This window comes from Anolis carolinensis, chromosome 2 (genome assembly GCF_035594765.1).
Source record: "Anolis carolinensis isolate JA03-04 chromosome 2, rAnoCar3.1.pri, whole genome shotgun sequence".
Classification (NCBI taxonomy): Eukaryota; Metazoa; Chordata; class Lepidosauria; order Squamata; family Dactyloidae; genus Anolis; species Anolis carolinensis.
In genome coordinates, this window is record NC_085842.1 from 85,676,672 (window position 1) to 85,699,636 (window position 22,965).

At 37.9% G+C, this 22,965-nt stretch overlaps 1 protein-coding gene across 2 annotated transcripts in view; it reads right to left on the reverse strand.

Moving 5' to 3' along the window:
• The window catches only part of rbm6 (RNA binding motif protein 6), a 74,910-nt gene that overhangs the window by 2,085 nt on the left and 49,860 nt on the right, over window positions 1-22,965 (reverse strand). For both annotated transcript variants that reach the window (XR_010002668.1, XM_003217610.4), the window contains exons 7-20: window positions 13,381-13,455; window positions 10,545-10,605; window positions 9,290-9,583; window positions 8,919-9,079; window positions 7,257-7,354; window positions 6,653-6,689; window positions 5,779-5,836; window positions 5,431-5,522; window positions 5,188-5,343; window positions 3,774-3,863; window positions 3,153-3,440; window positions 1,751-1,825; window positions 1,083-1,180; window positions 150-276 (exon numbers count right to left, since the gene is read on the reverse strand). Coding sequence is in view for 1 of the 2 variants with exons in the window: in XM_003217610.4 (XP_003217658.2) it covers window positions 150-276; window positions 1,083-1,180; window positions 1,751-1,825; window positions 3,153-3,440; window positions 3,774-3,863; window positions 5,188-5,343; window positions 5,431-5,522; window positions 5,779-5,836; window positions 6,653-6,689; window positions 7,257-7,354; window positions 8,919-9,079; window positions 9,290-9,583; window positions 10,545-10,605; window positions 13,381-13,455 (1,710 nt within the window). In the remaining variant the exon portion in view is untranslated. The remainder of the gene's footprint in view (window positions 1-149; window positions 277-1,082; window positions 1,181-1,750; window positions 1,826-3,152; window positions 3,441-3,773; window positions 3,864-5,187; window positions 5,344-5,430; window positions 5,523-5,778; window positions 5,837-6,652; window positions 6,690-7,256; window positions 7,355-8,918; window positions 9,080-9,289; window positions 9,584-10,544; window positions 10,606-13,380; window positions 13,456-22,965) is intronic.

Here is a 22,965-nt window from a genome sequence, read left to right on the forward strand (position 1 = left end):
TTCATTCCACTAATTATTCTAGTGATTTAAGAACCACAGAAAACCAGAATTCTTCACAAGGGCACAGTACTATTAATAAATGTCTCAAACAAAATGTAGGTTCATGCAGACATACTGCTTATGCGTCTATGGAAAAACAGGAGTTATACCTCCACTGGTGAAGTCATTCCCTGTTCGTTGCGCCCCAAACCGGAGCCTTCTTTCCAGCCCATGGCCTGCATCATACGGCTTCCTTTGTTACTGTTCTCCATTTTTCCAGTAGCAGGTTTATAACCACTGTAAAGAAATTTAAGAAATATTAACATGGAAGTATTTTCAATAACGTGAAGAGCTGAATAATTAACCGTATAAGCAGCGACACATTTCACAGACAAAACTGAAATTTTGGGCTTCAATATACATTCCTATAAATTATATCTTTCCATTGTACCAGACGTATGTGACAATAATGCTTTGATATTTGCATGATGAAAGTGAGGGAAAAATCTAAGATTCTACCGTCGTATAGGAGAAACTAAATTTTACTATGCCACTGCATATAATAGGACTTGAGCATCCTGGGATTTTGCTATCTATGGGGGATTCTGGAAGCAAGGACCCACTGTACATTGTTGTAAAGGGTACAGGAAATATATGCAAGGTGGTCTGATTGTTCTAAAGGAGGGGTGTCCAACTACAGAAGATCTGCAAGCCACACTCCGCTTTCCACCCTACCCCAAATTCTGCAAGACATGCCTAACACTTTTGACAAAAACAGAAGTTTTGGTCACTTAGGTTTTTAAACAATGCTATTTTGAGCCACAAAAGATGTGGGAGTTCTCTGAAATAGCATTAAATAGAAAATGTTTCCTCTGGAAGCAAGATTGTCCATTTCTGGACAGAGAAAAAGTTGACTTTAGGGGGATGCAGAAAAACCTTGAGAATCTGATGCAGACTGTGGGCAATTACCACACAATTACCACCGCTGATGTAAAGCATTATATACATGGTTTAAAAAAGGCAAGCACAACAAAAATCTGCTTCATTTCTTATTTACAGAACTCACAATAAGTTGTGATGGTACTTTGGACACATGCCATTACCTATCAGAATTCTTGAAGGGCCTTGGCCGCTTTCTCTCTGGTGAATCCCGTTCCTCAAATTTCTCTCTTCGGTCACTTCCCTTTTCTTTAAACTTTCCCTTTATCATTAGAAAACAAAGTTAGTAAAGATGGCATCTCTGAGCCGCCACACATACACACCCTGCTATGGCCCCGAAACATAATCAAAATAATTATTAATAATTTAGTATCAGAGGGCTTCCAAGCAGAACACTTTGTCATTTATCATATATACTCATGTATAAGATTGGGGCCAAACTTATGGATTTTAATACATCCCATGGAGAAGTCGAGGTTCATTTCATGGAAGGAAAAGCCTCAATGCCATCTCAGAGGGCCAGCCACCCTTGGCTGCTGCCACTTACTCCTTGCCCAAGCATTCAAAGGGGCAGAGGTGGCATTGCAGTGGAAAAAGTAGAGCTTTTTTAAGGTTAACTTTTTGATGAAATATTTTTAGACTTAAGTACACAGTATATTCTTCCATAAACATAGTGAAAGCATCTCATAGAATCTCAGAATCACAGAATAATAAAATCATAGAGCTGGAAGAGACCTCGTGGGCCATGTTTTGTTTATATATCAGGACCCTTCTTTCAGCAATGCCCCAACAATCCAAAACCATAAAAAGCAGGCACCCAAACCCCAGTCACCTCTCGCTCTCGTCTTTCCAAATATGCCAGCTCTTGCTCTGATCGTTTTATCTTCCGATGTATTTCTAAGTTTTGCTGTAAGAATTAAGTAAAACAAACAAATCACTTCTGAGTTGCCTCAATATTTTAAATGAAAAAATAGTTCTTCTAGCATTAAAAAAACGCATTAAAGACAATGTAAGTACACATTGCATGCTTGGTACACCTCCACTAGAAACAGAATTTCTGCAGTAAATACATGCAATCCCTAGAGAGACTAAACATGTGAGTGTCCTCTTTTAATGTCAGGCTAAGTTCTGGTTTGTTCAAAAAGCATTTAATACATCTTATTCTGTTGCAAACATGTGCCTCTGTACTTCCAATGTTTATTAACTTGCTATTTCCACTGGAAATGTTTTGATGATATTAGCTGAATTCCGTTTTTGAGTCTTTCATTTTAACAAAGTAGGATAAGCTCACATGCACCATCCTCTCCTCAGTAATTTTTAATATCCCCATTCTGCAAATGTTTACATTGGCAAGAAAAGGAGAAATGATACAGCTCCATGATTCCTTCAATAAGGTACTTTCTATTTATTTCTTTAATGGTAACCTGAAACTATGCCTGATAAAGCAAAACAAAAATCTGCTACAATATGGCACATTTTAATCACACTGTACATGGGCTGTCCTTGAAAAGTGTCCATGCGCTACACTTACAGCAAAACAGGGCAGCAATATTGTTATCACCAGGTGTTCATTTTAAATACCACATAACACCAATTTAACAACAACTTCACTGGCTTTTAATTCGCTCCCAAGCCCAATTCAAATCTTTGCTCATGACCTATAAAGACCTAAACACTTTAGACCCCTGGATATATGAAGACTGCATCCTTCCAGAAAAGCCTATCTGAAATCTAAGGTAATCAACAGAGGCTCTGTTTGTGCCTCACCATTCCCTAACACTTTACTGCAAAAAAGTAGCATTGCTGTTTATTCTTTTTCTCGAAAAAGGAAAATAAGGATTCCCAGCATTTAAGGAGACTTATTAATTAGCATTGTAGTTTTTGCGTAGACCACTGGATTGTTGCAACTACAAGAAAAATACTGAAATTACTCACTAACATGGATGGGAATGAACCTGTCCTCTTCTCACAATCTTTAATTTTCATCTAATCTCTCACATATGATGATAATTGAAGAGGGTACTATGGAAAACGTGTACTCCTATCATTCTGCAATTAAATTCAATGGGGTACCTTGGTATGTTGTGTCCACAATCTGTAAGTAGAATGGCCAAAGGCCCAGATCTGAGGAACACCTTACCATGAAACTTTCTCATTTCTCATGTTATTTATAATATTCCTGCCAGTCAAGAGATGAATTAAGCAGACTCTCCCTGGATGGTTCCCCTTCTTACTTTGTGAAGATTGGAAAGCTGTTGATGCTTCATTAGCACTTCCTTATTTGGAAACTGCCTCCGACACAGCAAACAAGCTAACTTATTCCAGTCAGTCAGCTTATGTTCATCATTTTCAGTCCTTTGAGTCCGTTCCTCTTGTTGCACTGGCATCCGTGGAGGCTGTGGATGTGGCTGAGGCTGTGCCTGTATTGGCTCTTCTGCCTCCTCTTCCTCTTCCTCCTCTTCATTGTCACTGTCGCCACCATACTCCCCTAGGAGTCCTATGAGAGGATTCACTACCTTTGGCTGTTGAAAAAAGAAAAAGGAGTACAACTTGCATGTAATCATGAAAGCTTTTCAGTTAACCAGATGTGATGTAGTTTATGGAGGAATCCTTAGAAACCACCTAAGGCTCAGCTTGAGCTCTGCAGAAACTACCCAGGAGTTGTTCAGTGCAAATGTCAACAGAAAGGGAGAGAATATTTTCTCTTACACACTCAGCTCAGAATTATTATTCTTTACTGTTGTTCGCACTAGATATGCTTCAGCGTGGTTAAGATTACTTGAGGGGAGGGGGGAACCCTGAACCTGGGAAAGAAAAACTTTTTAGTAAATAAATGCCAAATAAGGTTTTCTTACTGGAGGGGTACTTTCTTCTTTCTTCAGTATTGGAGGCAGTGGCTTTTTAAAGACATCTTCTGCAGGAAGCCTCTCTTCTTGGGGCTCATTCTGAAAAAGCAAGAATGAAAATCAAATCTTAGTAACTCCCACAATGCTTTACAGCTCAAATATTCTTTATCATTACCTTTTCCTCTCCCTTTCCAAAGTGTCCCCTTTATACTTTTTACTCTCAAAATGACAAGATGTGATGACAAGATGTGACTGTGTAGTGGCTAAGCAATCAGACTCCCAAAACGTCCAAGAGGTGCTCATTATGACCTATTCACTTACACTCTGGTGTTGGAAAAAGTATTTCAAAATGCCGCTCTTTATGATTTTCCTTTAAGCTGGTTTCCACCTTATAATTTAGTCGGTGTTTTCATCAGATATTAAAAATAAGAGTTGGATTACTTAAATCTTGTCCAATTGCAATTCTGTTTTTATAATCATGTCATTGCAGATGCATATAAACATTATCAGATGTCGGTGGCCTGTTTACATTTTCAAAAGAGATGAAACAGGATAATTCTGCAATTTATCCAGGTTGTTTAACAGGAAGAAGTGAGTTTGAGTCATTTGAGATAATAACTTGTAAGTGTAAGTAAGTAAGAGTCTCAGAATTATTATAACTGTAAATAAAACTGGATTATTTATTGTTTAAGAAAAGTCCTGTTCTGCCCCACACCATCAAACTGCTTGGAAGATGAACTGGTTGCACATGGAACAGATGGAGGACACTTAGACAAACAGTCAACAAGATTTAATAACTAAAAAAGACTTCAAACCCTTTCTCCTCCCGGGTCTAACTGGCACAGTTCTCGGAAGGGAGTTAAAGTTCTTGAGAGAGAGGCTCTGTATTAACTTCTCTGCTGTTTCTTCTCTTGTTGGTATCTGTCTGTCTTTGGAGTAATGCTTGACTTGAACTAACTTTTACTTTAGCGTGAAATGTCTCTGACTTGATTCCAACATAACTCCATCTGGACATACTATTTTGTGGACCTTCCTGGCCCTCGTCTCTCCTCACCTTCCACTTGTAAAATGGCTGGTTCTTCAAATAACAAGAAAGGTTTTGCCTGAGACTCCACCCTTGGGAGGATTCTTAAAGGGGCAGGGAGGGGGGTGGCTTAAAGGGAAATAATCTATCTAGACTAACCCCCCCCCCCAAAAAAAAACTACACGAAATGCTAACTAAAAAGGGCTTAAATAGGGATAAACAGTGAAAGTCTTTACGGAGGCGCAACACTACCCTATGCATTTCTTGAAGATTTTTCAACTAATCTAGTTTCACAGACAGACTTTAGCTAAATTAGCATGATTTCTCAGTTCTCTCAACAGGTTTAGCCTCTGTAGGTCATGAGATCCATAACAGTGATTTTATGACACAGATTCATACCTTGGCTGTTTTCTTTCGGTGTCTCTCTCTTCTCTCTCTGTTATCTCTGCTGTAGGTCTCCTCTCTTTCATTTGACCTTTCCCTGCTCTTACGTCTCCTTCCACTACGTGGAGGTGGTGGTGATGCAGATGCTTCTCGGCCCATAGGTATTTCTCTCTGTATGGAGACATTCAACAAACATATCCATGTAAAAGATTCCTGGTAAACAAATGGCAACATGCGGACACATGCACATACTCTTACCTGAGTATTGGGGTCATAATATACCCCTGAAATGGGATCAAAATAGTTTCCAGTGTCTGGGTCATAAATGAATGTGGACACATCTGAAGAAGCTAAAGAGAAATAAGTAAGGAGAGATATTATTTGCTTCTTCACAGAAGACAGACAACTTAAGCTAAGACTAGCTTGAACTTCTCTAATTGTTTTAAGGCTTAGTCATTTTAAAATCAAGGCATGTTTGTGAGCTTTTTATTTTGATTCAAATCATCAATAATTCTATAAAATACATATTTTAAATAGAAGAGTGACTTATCATAATTAGTAACTACAAAGAGCAAATAATAAATGTTGAAAAAATAAGTGTCTTACAATCTGATCGCCGTTTCTGTGAATCAGAGCCTCTCCTGTCATTTCTATCCCGCTTGCCCTAAAATACAAACACATCAGAAAATACAAGCTTGGAGACACAATATTTGCTGAACATTTCCATACCACAAGCATTCCAAGGTAATTCACATGGTGTTAATATAGCATGTACAGAGTACAAACCTATTTCTGTAAGCTTTAGGCACAGTTCCAGAAAGCCAACAGATACTCGTGCATTTACACCAAACTGTTCTCATTCAGGCCAAATGTGTATGACAAGAGTACCGTTTTACAGCTCATATGGAAGAGTGGGATCTCTCCTCCAAGCAAGATAAATTAACCATTATGAAGAGATATGGGAAGGAAAAGAAAGCTTGGCAGTTCATATATCAAGGGACACATTCCCTGTTTTGGCATGGTTTTGTTTCCCAGTGCCTCTCTCCTCCAGTTTTCTACTTCCCATGAGAGTCCTTATGCCCATGAGCCTAGGCACACACAATTTATTCTTTACACTTTAAATGCAAAATAAGTTGGAAAGAATTATGAAATCATCACAAATATTTATATTAAATATAATTAATATTTAAAATAAATATTAATTCAGTAATAATGCAAACTTCACCACTGCCTGCTATGACTTCAATAAGATTTTCCCATTGATATTATCCAGAGTCATGTTTGAATCTTTTTCTGTTTACACTCTGCAGCTACATCAACAGAAAGAAAACAGAACTCAGTATTCAGAGACTTTTGTGAAATGTTTAAGAATGCCAACTAAAATGTATATGTATAACTATTATGTTGTTCAATCTCAGCATAGCTGAAAGAAAATTGCTAACTACCTTGAGTGTCATCACAGATTACACTACAAGTGTACCTGGCCAAAGCGGTCTCCCTGGTCTCCATATTCATTTCTAGAAAGGAAATAAGACAGACCTGAATTAATAAGAGTTAATCACAGTTAATAATATGAATTAACAAAAGGTTATGAATGTGTTGCAAATATAGCAAGTGTCATTTTGTTTTACAATAGTATGAGGCCAACTGGCCATCAAGAAACCAAAAAAAAAAAAATACAATATACTAGGATATTCTTAACCTGAAGGCAAAGAAAATTCCAAAATCTGTAAAGCTCCTGTTGGAAAGGGTAGACACAGCTCTTTGATGAAAAACATGATATTACAATTACCTTTGTAGCTTATTTGCTATCCACTTTGCTGCTGTCTGTGTTGACTAAATGTAGCCCACAAAAACAAACTGGGGGCAAGATATCATAAACAATTAGTATGTGAAAGAAAGAACTATGGGCTGAATTCAGTACTGCAGATAGCTATCAAGGAGATGCAGCTTCATACAGCCCTACCACCATTTTTGTCAAATATGAAGTGCCCCAAATCTCATCTATCTGCATATGTTGATATCTCCTGTAAAACGTAGCACAGAACCCTAAGAAGCAAATAGCTTACAGAGAAAACCATTACCTCCTTTTTCCTGTGGCTAGGTTAACATCCACTGCACGGCCATCAATACTGATTGGGGGATCAAGATCTTGTAAAAGCTTCACTAAACGGTGTGCCTCCTAAGAAGAGAAGAATCAATTTATGATGAAAAGGAAACTAATTTGATACATGAAGCAAGGTGTCACATACTTCTCAAGTCAAAGCAAATCCCACTGCTTCTCCAAGTAGAACTAATGAGTTTTATCATTGTTGGGTTCATCAAACTACAGAAGTAATGCAGATCGACAATATTTTAAATGCTACAGAGTCATGAGAGTTGTGGCTTTACATGGTCTATAGCAAGCATGGGCAAATGTCGGCCCTCCAGGTGTTTTGGACTTCAACTCCCAGAATTCCTAACAGCTGGTAAACTGGTTTACTGCAGGGTTGAACTGCAAAACACCTGGAGTGTCAAAGTTTGCCTTCTCTGGCGAATAATGTAAGCTTCTCACCAAAGTACAATTCCCATAATTCCACAGCATTGAGCCATGGCACTAAAAGTGGTGTCAAACTGCATTAACTCAAGTGTAGACATCTGAGCCATTAAGCACCTCTGAAAACAACTACATTGATGACCTAGCTTTTACTAACTGAAGAAGTTCAACATACAGTTTTTAAAAAAGAATTAGAGGAGAAATATTTCTGTAAACTGTAGAAAACACTAATATTAACAAGCCCATCTCAGTTACTTAACCTATACCCAAAATAAATTCAAGCTGTTTATGGTAGCAGAAAAAGGAAAAAATATTAAGCATAACGGAGTATGAGAAAGTAAAGTATACTCAGAAATCACATGCTTAGATTTCTGGAGATCATTTACCTTCTGGCACACTGAGCTTCTTTAGAATAGGAGTATTGCACCTTATTACAATTTTGAGTCGTGCCTGAGTTATTCCAAATGGTTAAGAACTGGATTGTGTCCTCAGTCTGACATATGTTCATCAATATTATCCTAGAATAATGTGGCCAGACACATCAGGTTCTTATGGTTTCCTTGTTAAAATTCTAGTGTGAATGACCAATCTACACAATCTTAAATCACAATAGAATACACTACTTATCAAATGACTATCTGATATACAAATTTAGATATAAATATCATGACTATTATTATGCTGGGCAGAGGATAACCACTGCAGCAATGGGAACTTGTGGCCAGGCATCCACTTCCACAATAAAACAAGCAGTGGTTAATACTTCTGAATGACTAAAACCAATTAACTTCAAGCTGTGCTTTACGAAGCTCACTCATTTTAGTACAGTGTAAAGACTAATCAGAGCATAGGTGGTTTTGGACATAAAATTAAATTCCAATTAAATCTAAAATAATATTCTTACTGCTAAGAATATGCAAACTTGGAGCTGACACAGGTTCATACTCATAATGCTATGCCATGTGGTAGGACTAAGTGCAAAGAAGCCACTGTTTGCTAGCTGTATAAAAAGGAAGTTAGAAAAACCAAACACAATTTAGAGCAGCATTTCAGCCTTTGAGACAGCATAATTTAAAAATAATGAAACTAGTAAACCAAAAGAAACCAAAATGGCAACCATTACATAAAGAGCCAATAGCATGAATTCTATTACACTTAACACCACACTGGGCAGAAGGATGATGTTGATAAGGGGAGAAAGATAACATACAGCATGTGAGTCCAGTTCAATGAAGCCGTAGGTATAGCCCATCCGGCCTGTTTTGTTCTTCATCACCCGCACACTTGACGTAGAGAGACGGACATAGGGTGCCAGAAGCCCCACAATCACTTCTGGTGGAGTGAAGCGAGGGATGCGTTTCAACATAAGGGCTGTGAAAATTTCCACAAGGAAACAAAGATAGGTTACTTCAGGGGGATAAATGTACTTAATCTTTTATAGGTCTGGATGACATGAAGGTGACTCGGTGATATAACTGATTAACAGAAAAGAGAATGCTAGACCATCACTGTAATTTAAAATTTGTATGCAAATTACTGAAGTCCAAGAATCCACGTGAAAAGGAAGTATAATCCACTTACTTTTACTCTCATCATCTTGATGCTTGGTCTCCATGGTCTTTCTTGAACCATAGTCTTGATTTTCTTTTCGAGGTGGGTACATGTCAGAGTCCTTTCTCCTTCCCTGCGAAGGGTACTGCTCCCTATTTTCATCCTTCTTCTTGGGCTCACAGCATGGAGGCTGGCATAGCTGTTCAGGAGCAGCTTTTTGAAGAACTGGTTCCTCTGAGGGAATGGGCTCCTCAAGAGACTCTTCCTCTGGTTTTGGTTTCTCAAGTACATTTTCTTTGTCCTTGTAAATTTTTCCTTCAATTCCTAGAAAAACATAACATTAAATAAGCCATTCCAGCATTTAATAACCCATCCAGTAATAGACCTGGATGACATGTATTTAAACAGATTTGTCATCGGAACACAATAGTTTTACATTTACATGAATGAGGAAAGTGCTAGATCACAGAAATAATATGAGATTCCATCTAAACACGAAATAATGCCACAAGTTACATATTTATTTGGAGTTGGTTACTCATACATCTGTATCATTTACTTTCTATTTAATGTATGTTCTATTCTGTAATAGACACTCCCTTCATCAGTTTTGACTCTCGCCCAGACTGTTGTCCTATATTGGACGTTTTAATGCCTTGGATTATTGTTTAATATTTTAATTATGTCTATTTTAAATCATGACTTGTTTAATTTGTTTTTAAATGCATTTTTTGATGTCTCAACTGTTGATTTTATGATATTATATGATTGTATTGGGCTTGCCCCCGTGTGAGCCGCTCCGAGTCCCCATGGGGAGATGGAGGCGGCATACAAAAATAAAATTATTATTATTATTACTATTATTATTATTATTATTCCACCACCATCTCTTTGGGAACAATACTCATATCAATACAGTATAAAAAGGTTTTTCAACACAATTCTTTTCCACGAACTGAAAGGGTAAGGCAAACTGAAGGACAGCCTCTGCCCAACTGTTTTTAGAACTTTTTGGGACTACAATTTCCACTCCGCCAGAAGTATGGTCATTGGACAGATTGACTGAAAAATTCTGAGAGTTGGAGCCCCCAAAAGTAAATGTTGCAACCTGTATTCTTTTCCTATTTTGCATGAGCTTTCTTCATTAGAGCAAAGCATAGTACATAACCTAATTATATTGGAATATATACTAATATAAGCACCCAATTTTTTAAATTCATTTACAATTCACACTACTACTTGTGCATAAAATTCCATCTAAACATTGTAACAAAAGAAATCTCACCAGTTTTTGGCAGTTTGCAGACATTGCAGTGGGAACGATAAGCTACATTGGGTATTTTACACTGCAATGCAAAAAGATATAATATAAGAAAAAGATGCTTACACTAAGTCCCTCTAAGCCAATTGAACATTTATATCCACAAATTCTGGTAAACAAAATATATAGCTTTACTGAGGTTCAAAATACATATTATAGCAAGATGTAAAAGTTCTGTCTACCTACACTGCAATGTCTAGTTCAGGCATGGGCCCGCACCCAATCCCAGAGAACCAGGCCACCCCATTTCAAACTTCTCTGAAGCTCTGAGGAACCGAACTGCAATGGTTACACCTCCTATTTGCAGAGACTGAAAGTGCATTTCCCATCTATGGTTAGAGTCAGGAGGGCAATACTGAAGTACACTTTTAAGCAAGTTTGGAAGGGAAGGAAGCAGGGTGTCTTCTTTGCTTTAAAAAGTAGTGATTTTGGCTAGAAAAAATAGGAAGGAGTTCCAAGAGCAATGTAGTACACAGAACTCACATTCCCCAACCCTTATCTAACTGAAAAATATTATTTGCAATTAACATTCCTACAATCTCTAGAAATGGCAGCTAAAATAGTAAGAGTTGGGGAGGGAAGAGGAAAGCACTCTATGTTACATTGTACATTCTTGCATTTCTGCTACACACTACTGGAGGTGTAGGTTGGCAGAAAAAATGTGTCTTCTCACAGAATTTCGCTTTGAGTTGTAGGCAGAGTGCAACTACTGAAAGGTCTAAACTGGAAGAAGCAACATCTCAAAGGTGTTATATCATATCTCATTGCATAATAGTAGCATTTTTCCCCTTTTTTTGGGGGGGGGGGGAGGTGGTGAGACTATTATGTGGCAGCGACGATTACACAGTGAAAAAGCCCATGCGGGGGCGCAGCTAGGTACCTGCATGGCTGGGCCCTCAAACAATAGTTACAGAAGGGAAGGACGGACGGGTGGGCAAGTTCACCCGTCTGCCCGCCTCTCCCCTCCAAGATACAGAAACTCTATAGCACAGAGGGAAGAAGCCAGCGAGCCCCCCCCCTCTCTCTTCTAAGCTATAAGTGCTCACTAGCCTCTCCTAAGTTTCTCTGTAGCTGGAGAAGCTTAGAAGGGAGAGGCTAGTGAGCACTTGTAGCCCCTCCCTTGCCTGTCTGTCCTGTACTCCCAGCTGAGTCAAGCCCCATAGAGCCAAAACAGCAGTCATATCCTTAATTCATTCACCCAGGTGAGTGAACTAAGGGTGCAACTATTACATGGGAAAAGGCAAAATACCTTCCCCAAAAAGGTGTGCGACTATCATGCAATGGCAACGATTGTGCGATGAAATATGGTCGTTCACGGGCTATGTAAGTCACTGGGATAAAAACCTCTGATGAAAATGGTTGAACTAACAGTGTTTCCTGATGCAATTGTTGCTTTTTTGCTTTAATGCTGCTCTGGCTATTTATTAATCAAAAAACAATGATGATGACAATCATAACAACAATGAAGAAAAATGAAAACTAAACAACAATAAAGTAGTGAATGGGAAAGTGGCTCTCCAGGTGCAGTTGGACTCGAAGTCCCACCTGACTTAGGCGATATAAGAAATGAGGGGAGCTCTGCTTCAGCCATGACATAGGGCCCCAGAGACTTCAACCCAGTGTACATATCAATACTGCTCAAAGCAAAGACAAAATTAGTGTTGACAATAAAGCAGAACACAATTATTCATTATTTACAGAAGTTGTTACTTTGCAAAACATTCTGAAGTGCTATGAAGTCTTTTTTTCATCTGTTGCTGTTATGTGCCTTCAAGTCAACTCTGATCTATAGCAACCCTATGGGGGAGTTTCTGAACAAGATCTACTTGAGTGGCTTGCCATTGCCTTCCTTTGAGGCTGAGGAAGAGTGATTTGCGAAAGTCCATGGCTAAGTCAGGGATTCAAACCCTGTCTCCCAGAGGCCTAACATTCAAACCACTTCACCACATTGGCTCCCCATTATGTTTTAGTAGAGATATCTTTTTAAAAAGACAACTGCAATGGGGGACAGTTTTGCTCCCATGGTTGAAAGTATAATGTAGCTTTCATCCCCAAATGTACTGAAAATCACAAATGGAAGTGACTTCTGGTTGCAACTTCCAAAGTTTTGGTAGGATTTTCAAGAGCGGGGAGGTTGTTGATGCTTCACCCAACTCTGCCTCTCTTGGAGACCTTCAGTAAGTCTTTGTTTTTACTTTTTCACATGAAGAATTCAAGATCTATAGAAATGGAGAAGATTGAAAAACACACACACATCAAAGACCCTACTTCCCATTCCAAATTTTAAGAAATACATCTGGGATTTTAGTACTGGACTGTGATTCAGAAAGAATCTGTTCTGCAACAAAGGTAGGTAACATGTAACCCTTGGCCAATTTTCAAAACTCATCTACAGCAACCTACAACATGGGAAAATGGCAAAGAAGAAAGAAGGTGATGGCAGAAATACCCATGGCTTCAGTTTCACTGACCACTATCAGATTACCCCTAAGGTAATGAGGCCTTTGACCAAAAAATAGTCCCCCTCCATGAATTCAATAGTCCCCCTCCATGAAGAACTTTCCAGTTATATGCATGCATTCCTCCTACCAATGACCTAGCCCTGACACCAGGTTGTGGGCAAAAGGAGAATCTATATTGAAATAAAACACATATTTTACACAGAGAGAGATATTTTTCTACTACAAAAAGGTGTGTATATCCCTCCACAATTCTTATTGGCTCAAGATTTCTCCCTCAGAAAGCAACAGGCCATAAGAAATGTTTGCAACAAACCACATTGCTCTTTCCACACACTCACCTGCTTGCACATCCAAAATTCTGGGGCCTGGCAGTATTCCAGAGTCACTTCTTTATCACCAATCATGAGAATTCCCTGATGGAAAAAGGTCAGAGAGGGAGGGTGGGGAGAATTAACATGTTAATCATCACAGAAAATAAGAGGACAAGCTGTGGCTGCTTTAAACACCTGAAATATTGATGAAAAATAAAGGCAACATGACAACTGCGCTCCAGATACATTAGCTCTATATTGCTACTGGTCCACAGGCCAAAAACCCCAGAAACTCACTGCAAAACAGAGGTCAAATGCGGATTTTTCTGCTATGGCAAAAATGCATGAAAATGCAACTAGCAATGTGCTTTAGGGGGTAAATTGAACAAAGGGAAAAGAATCAAAGTGAGCACTAGCTTAGACTGGGCCTAAGACAAAACATGTTTAATAGCAAAGACGCGTACACGCTAACCCTCAAGCATTACTGGTTGATGCACCACTAAAACACTGGTGAAATAAAATCACATTGTGAGTAATAAACTAGGATATAATTGTACCACTTATCCTAATTTTGTTTGCAAATGCAACCAACTGCATGGATATTTTATGACATTAAATTTAAAATGTATGTTGGAAGACCTTAAGTTGTAACATTATGATAACCCTCAAATTATCTTACTGACAAGATATGTTTGGTTTCCAGACTGAACACAAATCAGTTGTGACATTTGAAATAAATCTATTTTAATGTCATGTGTAAAGAAAAACAACTGATACATGTCTTCCAATTTTAAAAAAGGGATGTGTGAACTGTACTGTTTTCCCAGATCCATATCTCTTGTGAAAGCAGAGGCAGGGTGCGATACTTCTTGGCTAACAGGAATATTTGAAAGAAAATGTTTTTATCTAGCTACATTTCTTCTAACAAACTACTTTTTCTGGCATGTAAGCAAGACTTGGGCCCCTTCTACACAGCTGTATAAAATCCCACATTATCTGCTTTGAACTGGAATATGTGGCAATGTAGATCCAGATAACCCAGTTCAAAGCAGATATTGTGGGATTTTCTGTCTTGATATTCTGGATTATATGGCAGTGTGGAAAGGCCCTTAGACTCTAATTAATGCTTCATTTTACAGTGCAACCAAACTGACTCACAAGCTAGAATCAACACAGGAAATGCAGAGCACTAAAATTTGTTAGCCTATGCAGAGGATGTAATACTGAGTTAATCTGCGATTCTTTTATTTACTAAAAAGATAGCTGGTACAATGTAAGATACTGCCTCTCTTTGCATTTCATCATTATCAATACAATTAGGTGTCATCAGGTGTTGACATAAACTTTTCCTTTAACTTTTTTACTGTGGAATATATACACACATGTACACACACATAGACATACAACCTTGATATTCCACAATCAAAAGGCTGCATTACGGGAACAGTCTTTGTGGACCTTACGGCAGCCTATGACATAGTGCAACATAGAAAAATGCTGCATAAAGTCTACCATATCACCCGGGACTTTTTACAAAAACTGTCCAGACCCTCTTAGAAAACCGCAGCTTCTATGTGGAGTTTCAGGGCCAGAAAAGCAGATGGAGGAGGCAAAAGAATGGTTTACCCCAAGGCAGCGTTCTTGCACCAACCTTATTTAATATCTTCACGAACGATCAGCCACAACCACCACTCACAAAGAGCTTTATATATGCTGATGACCTTGGCCTTACAACACAAGCAAAAGATTTTGAAACAGTTGAAAAGCAACTCACCAATGCCTTGAAAGATCTCTCCAGCTACTACAAAGAGAACCACCTGAAGCCTAACCCTGCCAAGACACAAGTGTGTGCTTTCCACCTACGTAACCGCGAAGCCAATAGGAAACTGAAAGTTACTTGGGAAGGCCAAGAGCTCGAACACTGTTTCCATCCTAAATACCTTGGTGTCACCTTAGACCGAACACTAACATATAGGAAACACTGCATGAACACCAAGCACAAAGTAGCTGCACGCAATAACATCCTGCGGAAACTGACTGACAGCGCATGGGGTGCAGACCCACAAGTAATAAGAACATCAGCCCTGGCCTTGTCTTTCTCAACTGCAGAGTATGCCTGTCCTGTTTGGCACAAGTCTGCCCATGCAAAGCAGGTGGACATAGCACTGAATGAAACATGCAGAATCATCACAGGATGCCTTAAACCTACACCTGTTGATAAACTCTACAAGTTAGCTGGCATTGCCCCTCCTGACGTGCGACGGGAAGTTGCTGCTAACGGTGAGAGAAAAAAGGTCGAACATTGTGAAAGCCATCCACTGCATGACTATCAGCCTCCTCCCACCAGACTCAAGTCAAGGAAGGGCTTCATGAGAACCACCACTCCTCTTGATGTTCCTCCAGCAACAGCAAGTGTCCCTCTGGGCAGCTAAACCTGGCAATTCTAACTGGATGGCCCCCCAAGAGGGTCTTCCTCCAGGGGCAAACCAAGAATGGGCAACTTGGAAGTCCCTGAACAGACTCAGAAGTGGAGTGGGCAGATCAAAAGACAACTTGGCAAGGTGGCACTACCTGGAGGAATCCTCCACCTTGTGTGACTGTGGAGCTGAACAAACAACTCCGCATATGTATGCTTGCCCACAATGCCCTGCCTCATGCACGGAGGAGGAGTTGTTTAAAGCTACAGACAATGCGGTTGCTGTTGCCCGCTTTTGGTCCAAAACTATTTAGTTGCTTGTGATTTCTTCTTTTTTTAATTTCCATTATTTGAAATGTATTTGTTGTACAATGCTTTTGACACGAAATCAATAAACAATCAAAATGCCAGTTTTTTCCCCCAATCCTGCCACCTCCCCATTCTCACCCATGAACTTATCCTTACCTAATATGAGGGTACAGAAATACTATTGAATATTTATACCTCAGTATGATCAAGCATGTAAGAGTTTCCTTTGATTTCTCTAGCTACTCTATTATCACTCAAAATCCTATTAATCTTATACATAGCTGTCTGTCTGAGGTTCTCAAAAATACTCATTTTATTTTCTACCTTATCCTGTATCCCGTTTTATGTTGCTTCCCCTCTTTCTTTCTCCCTCCCTCTTTTCCCTGGGAACAGTTTTCCAAAACATTTTATAGTCTGGAAATGGCTTGTTACAAATATATTATCTGTTGCCTAAAACATCTAGGAAAGCTTCAACAGCAAATAAATTTGGCAAGAATTCTGAAAAAAAGTATAAAGAAACAATCCTTGTAGTATTTTTTGTTGACATATTAAAAGGACTGCCAGCAGAAATGGCCTCAACATAATACATAATATGTAGTGTTCCCTCTCTACTTTGTGGTTCACTTTTTGCAGATTTGCTGTTTCACTGTTTTTCAATAAACTCTACAAGACTATTATAAATCATAAATAATTACAATTTACAGCCTAAGGAAGAGAGGAAGGAGAAGCCAAAGGGAGAGAAAAGGAGTCCAAGCGGCAATGGGAGGAGGAGGAGGCGATTTATCAACACACGATTCGTTGATAAAGACTTAAAATAGTATATAACCACTAAAATAATGTATACATATTAAAATAAATATAGTGTCCCTACTTCACAGATTTTCACTTATTGTGAGTGGTCCTGGAACCTAACTCCCATGATAAGTGAGGGTACACTGTAATGCTAAATCTGTTAACTGACACCAATGGGGTTTGTAGATGACGGATAAATATAGTTCCTGGTTGTTTGGGAGTTTCTATTAAAACAGGCCTAATTGAATACTCCATATTATACCATACCATACATTCTGTATTTACTTGATATTAGTATTAAAACACAGTAATGAAAAACAAATAGAGACAAACTTTACTTAATGTAACATAGTTTTACAGTATTATAAAACAGCTTTGTGAATGCAGTATTATTTCTTTTTGATATTGATTGTTCTTACATTTTTTTAAAAAAGTTAGAAACATGCAAGCTAGATTTCAACTTCTCTTCTGGAGCGGACAGATGTAAAATATGCAACTGTGTGTGAGCAGAGAAGGAATTTTCACCATTGATCTTTCTCTTTCTTCTCTGTACCCCCATCCCCTGCCACCCAGACACACACATATCAACTCTACTGAATAATACAGGTTAGTCTTAGAGATGTGGAAACATGCAGAAATAGTGAAAAAACTCTGTCCCATACTAGATGACTCTCTTCTTCTACTGCAGCTATAAAAGACACTGTTGCACTTTTGGGAAGATTCCCTCTAATCTTCTGGAGGGGTTTTTCAAAAGGTATTTAGGGCTGATAGAAGTGGGGAAGCGCAACAACATCCTACAGGCAACAGGCAATTTGCATAGAAGGTTATACCCAATTTCTGGAAACTGAATTTTGATCTTACATGCTCTAAAAACAGCATTTACTTAGTTTATGGATCTTTAACTCAGTCATTTTCATACAAGGAATTGGATGTACAACTTTCTGCCTCCTCCTGAAAGATCTAATTGCCGGACAGTAGTTGGTCAGGTCTAATTATTCTGTAGGGTGATACTTATTTCATTTATTTACAACTTTTATTAAATACTTCTCCTAGTTTGTTTGACAACATATACAAAACTGTGTGCATCAAATCGGATACTACAATGAAATTAATGAGTGCAAAGAGATTACACAGGCATTTAATGTAAGAGCATCATAAAAAAACACTATAACCCATTGGCCTTTATTAAAATCCATCTTAATTGATCTTCTGAACAAATATATTGAGTACTAGAATACGACAACAGTATAATGTTATAAAGTTCATTTTCAAAAGTGACAACCATTTAGAAAATATTACTGGCAAGTGATCAATTGGAGGTGTCACCGATAGAGGCACCATAAATTGGAATAGACTTGATAGCAAATAAGTAGCAATCGGTTACTATAATAATTTCTAAATATTATAGAAATTAAGATTGAAGATGCTAATATTATTATTACTATTACAGCATTTTGGCTTTGTTTTAACTGTCTTGAAGGCAATGTTTTAATATTTACCTTTTCACCAGAACTTTATTCTTCTCCTTTAAATACACTCCCTTGAGCCCTAAGAGTTTTAATTGCTATACTGATTTCTTCAGTTCTTCTACATTTAGAAGAAACCTCACCAAGACTGTGCCTATTTATTTCTTCAGAGATGCTGGTATCATACGGCTAAATTATCAGCCAGTGGAGAAGTCAACAGTTAGGTTTGACAGGGTATGGAGGAGGGAGGAGCTGAGGTAAAACTACACTTTGTTTTGTCATTTGTTTTCCATCTATTTGTTTGTCTACCACAAACCTGCAAGAATAGCTCAAAAACAGACAAAGAATCAGTTCCCAAAAAAAATGAAACAAAATGGATAAGCTTCCTCATAGAACCTCTTATTACATGACCCCAAACTCATAGTGGAGCCCTGACCATTTGTACTCCAAGAGGCTGCACAAAACCCAGCAGGCTATTTTCCAAGTAAGTGTACATTTTTTCCTAGTACTTTAGCCAAGAAGTTGAAGATAAAGGGTGGAATGTGAATATAGCAGGTGGGGAGGGCAACAAGGAGCATGAGACAATAATGAAGATCTAAAACAGATTCTCTTATATTAAAAGTGCTGGGCTTTAAAAACTTTATATACATCTGCAGAATGTCAGATATTTTAAAAGTAGGGCTCTTCTCTCTGTGTGTAGCAAAATCTCAAAGTATCAACTTCTGAAAGAAATCTGAATTCTCTGATTGCCAATACTTTCTCTATATCCCGAACTGCAACTGCGAAAGGCCTCTGAGTCTCTTTCAGATATTAATTTTTGTTCAGGAGAAAAATGGTTGCATTCTGTTTAATGTTGTAAGTTACTCAGGTTGGTTTTATGAAAGATATCTTGTATGATTTTTTTTATCCCTCCATGTTGTCTCATCAGTTTCACATCTTTTGCATTAGACCAAATTCTTTTGTAGTCTCAAAGTGGCCACTCATTTGCTCAAAAGGGAACTCTATCAAAAGTATGTGAGCTACACTCAACCATTTCATATTCCCCAGTTTAAACAATCTCCTTTTAAAGCCATCCAGGCTGACATCTTGGGCAGTGATTTACAGTTTAAACATGTGCTGTGTGATGCTTCTTCCCTACTCCCCATGTTTTCAATAACATGGACATTCTGTATTACAAGATGGTATCTGGCATCACAACTGCTCAGGCAACAATTAGTTTCTTAGTCATTGTATTATGATTGTATTTTATTTTTTAAACACTGTGTGCTGCTCAAGAGACCTACAGTTAGTAGTTTGCTAGAACAAAATAAATACATAGAACAACTTTCCAGCAAATGTCTATCATGAACAATGAATGTGTAAAGGAAGCATTTCTTGGAGTGTGAACCATTAGCAATGTCATAAGATATGCCAAAGTTTAGCAGCTAAACAAAGCTGGCATGGCCTCTGAGTTTTTCTTTTCATAAAATCTGCAGGAATGTTAAAACCCTCAACTACTCACTGAATGCCTGTTCTTGCAACTCTTTCACAGTATTAAGACCTATGCAAACAAATCCTAATTTGTTTTTTGAAAAAAGTATTCATTAGAAGAACCACTGATAGTGACCTAGAGTTTTCTGATGTTATTGAAAGTGACAAGACAGATTTTTCAACCTTCCCTACCAGATGTCATGTACACTTTCTTTTTCAGCTTCCTAGAAATATTTATAACCTATATCTTAAATGGCATTCTACAATGATACCACTGAAATGTCAATGAAAAATATAACAAACCAAATGTTTTGCTTGTGTATAAACTATAAGCTTACTATTTGTTTAAAACGAACAACTTCATTCAAATTTCATTACTCAGTTTTTCATTGCTATTATTTTCCATTCAATTCCAAGTGAAATAAAAACCAAGGAGCATCTGTTTTTATAACAATTTTACTGGTCATTTTAAATTGTGTGAAACATTTCCATCTATCAAGACTAATCTTAAATTAACAACAGTAACATTCTAATTTCTTCTATTGACCGTATTCTTTACACATGTTTTTAAAACTGATGTTGCAGTTCAATTTCTCAGACTAAAGATCATAGCTCTTCTGCCTTCCAGGCATTCCTAAGTAGAAGCTGGGTTCCAATCTGGAAACATCTCACCTCCTGAAATACAAAAGTATTAACATTATAATATTGCCAAATTACTGATTCAATGTTTTTAAGTTACATGATTAATAATTATAATTACTACTTACCAGATTTCAGTTGCCAGCATTAAGATTTTCTTTGTTTAAAACTATTTTTAATAGAGGCTTTGTGATCTATGTTGCATTGATCTTGGATACCACAAATGTTGAAGAATCAACAACTCTATCAATCAGTTCACCAATTTCTTATAATCACAAGAAACACCCCATGGGCAAATAGTTTTTCGATGTGTATGTTAAAAATAATGTTCTATTTTTCTATCAAAGACTAAAAGCTTAAGCATCCCTATCAGTATAGTGTAAGGACCATTACTCAAAGTGTATCAGGCATTTAGTATTTCATTTGATCATGCATTTAATACTCTTTTTATTTACTCCCCTTATTTCCTGCCCATCCTCAGCTTGACATATACTTATTTCTAAACACCTTTATTCAACCATAAAGGAAAAAAACTTCTTATTAGTTTTCTTTTCCATTGCCAGAAAAAGATGATACACAGAAATATTTTGAAATATAACTCAGCAGCAATTATCTTCCTCTTTTCAAATAAATTCCCATAATATAAAATCTCCTTTATTGTAATTTAAATCCATTGTTATGAGTCCTGGAGACTACTATTCGGAGCAATGGGTTCAATGGACTGGGGCAGGCATCCTCGCCCACACCGGGCCAGATCAAATGATTCTGTGGGCCTTATATAGCCCATAAGCTGGATGTCCCCCATATGACCTGCTGAGAAATTTATGCCAAAATCACCATGGGCAGAAACAGCTCAAATTGTAGGGTAAATGACTCAATCAAATCAACTGATTTGATTTTGATTTGATTTGTAGGGTAAATGTCTGAGAGGCAAAGGCATAGTAATTAGAACTCGATTATTCAGTAAGACAGGCAAGGCCTGGTTCAAAAATAGCAACCTGCCTCCCAGCTCTTGCAGTTCTGCCCATTTAGCAGTTCACCTTCATACCTGTGTCAACTTTTGCAAAACAAACCAGGTAAAAAGGATCAGCACAGATCATGGCTACAGATCCTATGGAGCAAAGCAGCAGCTCCCCTGATCCAGCCTCATAAACAGGAGAAAGATAGCCAAAGGAGGGCAGACAAGGCTTTTAAAACCTTTGGCCCTGCCCTCCCCATGTGACGGGGTTCAGCAGGCAGACACACCAGGCAGCTTAACCCTGGTGCTCTGTCACCTATAGCAGCCACGGCTATATGGTCTTAGGAGGGAATCAATTTGCTTTGATCACTGTTCTAACCCTGCATCTTGGATTTGGAACATATCAACATTCATATCACTGGCTGGTTTGTCCCCCATGCTATTGTAAAGAAGGTTGTTCAGATGTTAGGGACTGTTGTGGATTTTTTCGTTTTAAAAAATGTTTTTGGGGATTTAATCTGAATTGTTTATAATATTAATGATGTTTAATACTGTTTAATATTTGTATATTTATGTATTTTAAATTGTATTGTAATGCTTTTAATGTTAGCCACTTTGAATCTTCTTATGGAGAGAAAAAGCAGAATATAAATAAACATTAACATAATAATAATAATAATCATCATCATCATCATCATCATCATAAAGCAACTGGAACAGGTTTTCCAGAGTGTTCCGTCTTAAACAGTGGGTTGTGACCCAAAATGGGGTCCCTTTAGCTCAATGTTGGCATCACGGAATATTCGACAACAGTAAAAGTTTTCTGAACATCACCTGTTAGCTATTTTAGACATTTACACATATCTGTTGTGCATGATTACAGTGGTCTCTGCAGAAAATGCTTTAGCTGTACTTCATAAAAAGGAAAATCACCATGTTTTTACTTAAATTGTTTATATTCTGAAATGTCATTAGGAAGTTGGTTTGCCCCTTCATTACAGCAAATATGTTGAGGAAGTTCATGGAAAAAATAGCATACAATAATTTTTAAAAATAGCATGGTTCTGGATATGGTTCCTGATGGCACATAACCTTCACATGTAATTGGGCTCGGATTAAGAATTAAGCCATGTCACAGAGGCTTAAGTACCTCAAAGGCACCAAATCCCACCTGATGTTGCAAGTTAAACACGATCAGCCCTGGTTAGTACTTGAGTAGAAGACTGCCAACAATACCCAGGTTCTAGGTTATATTTCAGAAGAAACAAATGGCAAAACCATCTCTGAATATTTCTTGCCTAGAAAATCTTGTGAAATTTCATAAAGTTCCCAAAAATTAACTTGTAGGCATGCCTACACACATTACATACACACGTCACAAAAACCTGCTTTCTATTATGTATCTAGGAACAGCAGCTGAGATTATCACTGAGCTAGCACAGAAAATCCATATCAAACACTTCCTCTCAGCAACTTAGTCTGTGGCTATTTGCTAATAAAAGGTTTTCTTTTCATCCCCAACTCCTATTTATAGACTTTTTATTAAATATGCACATTATTAC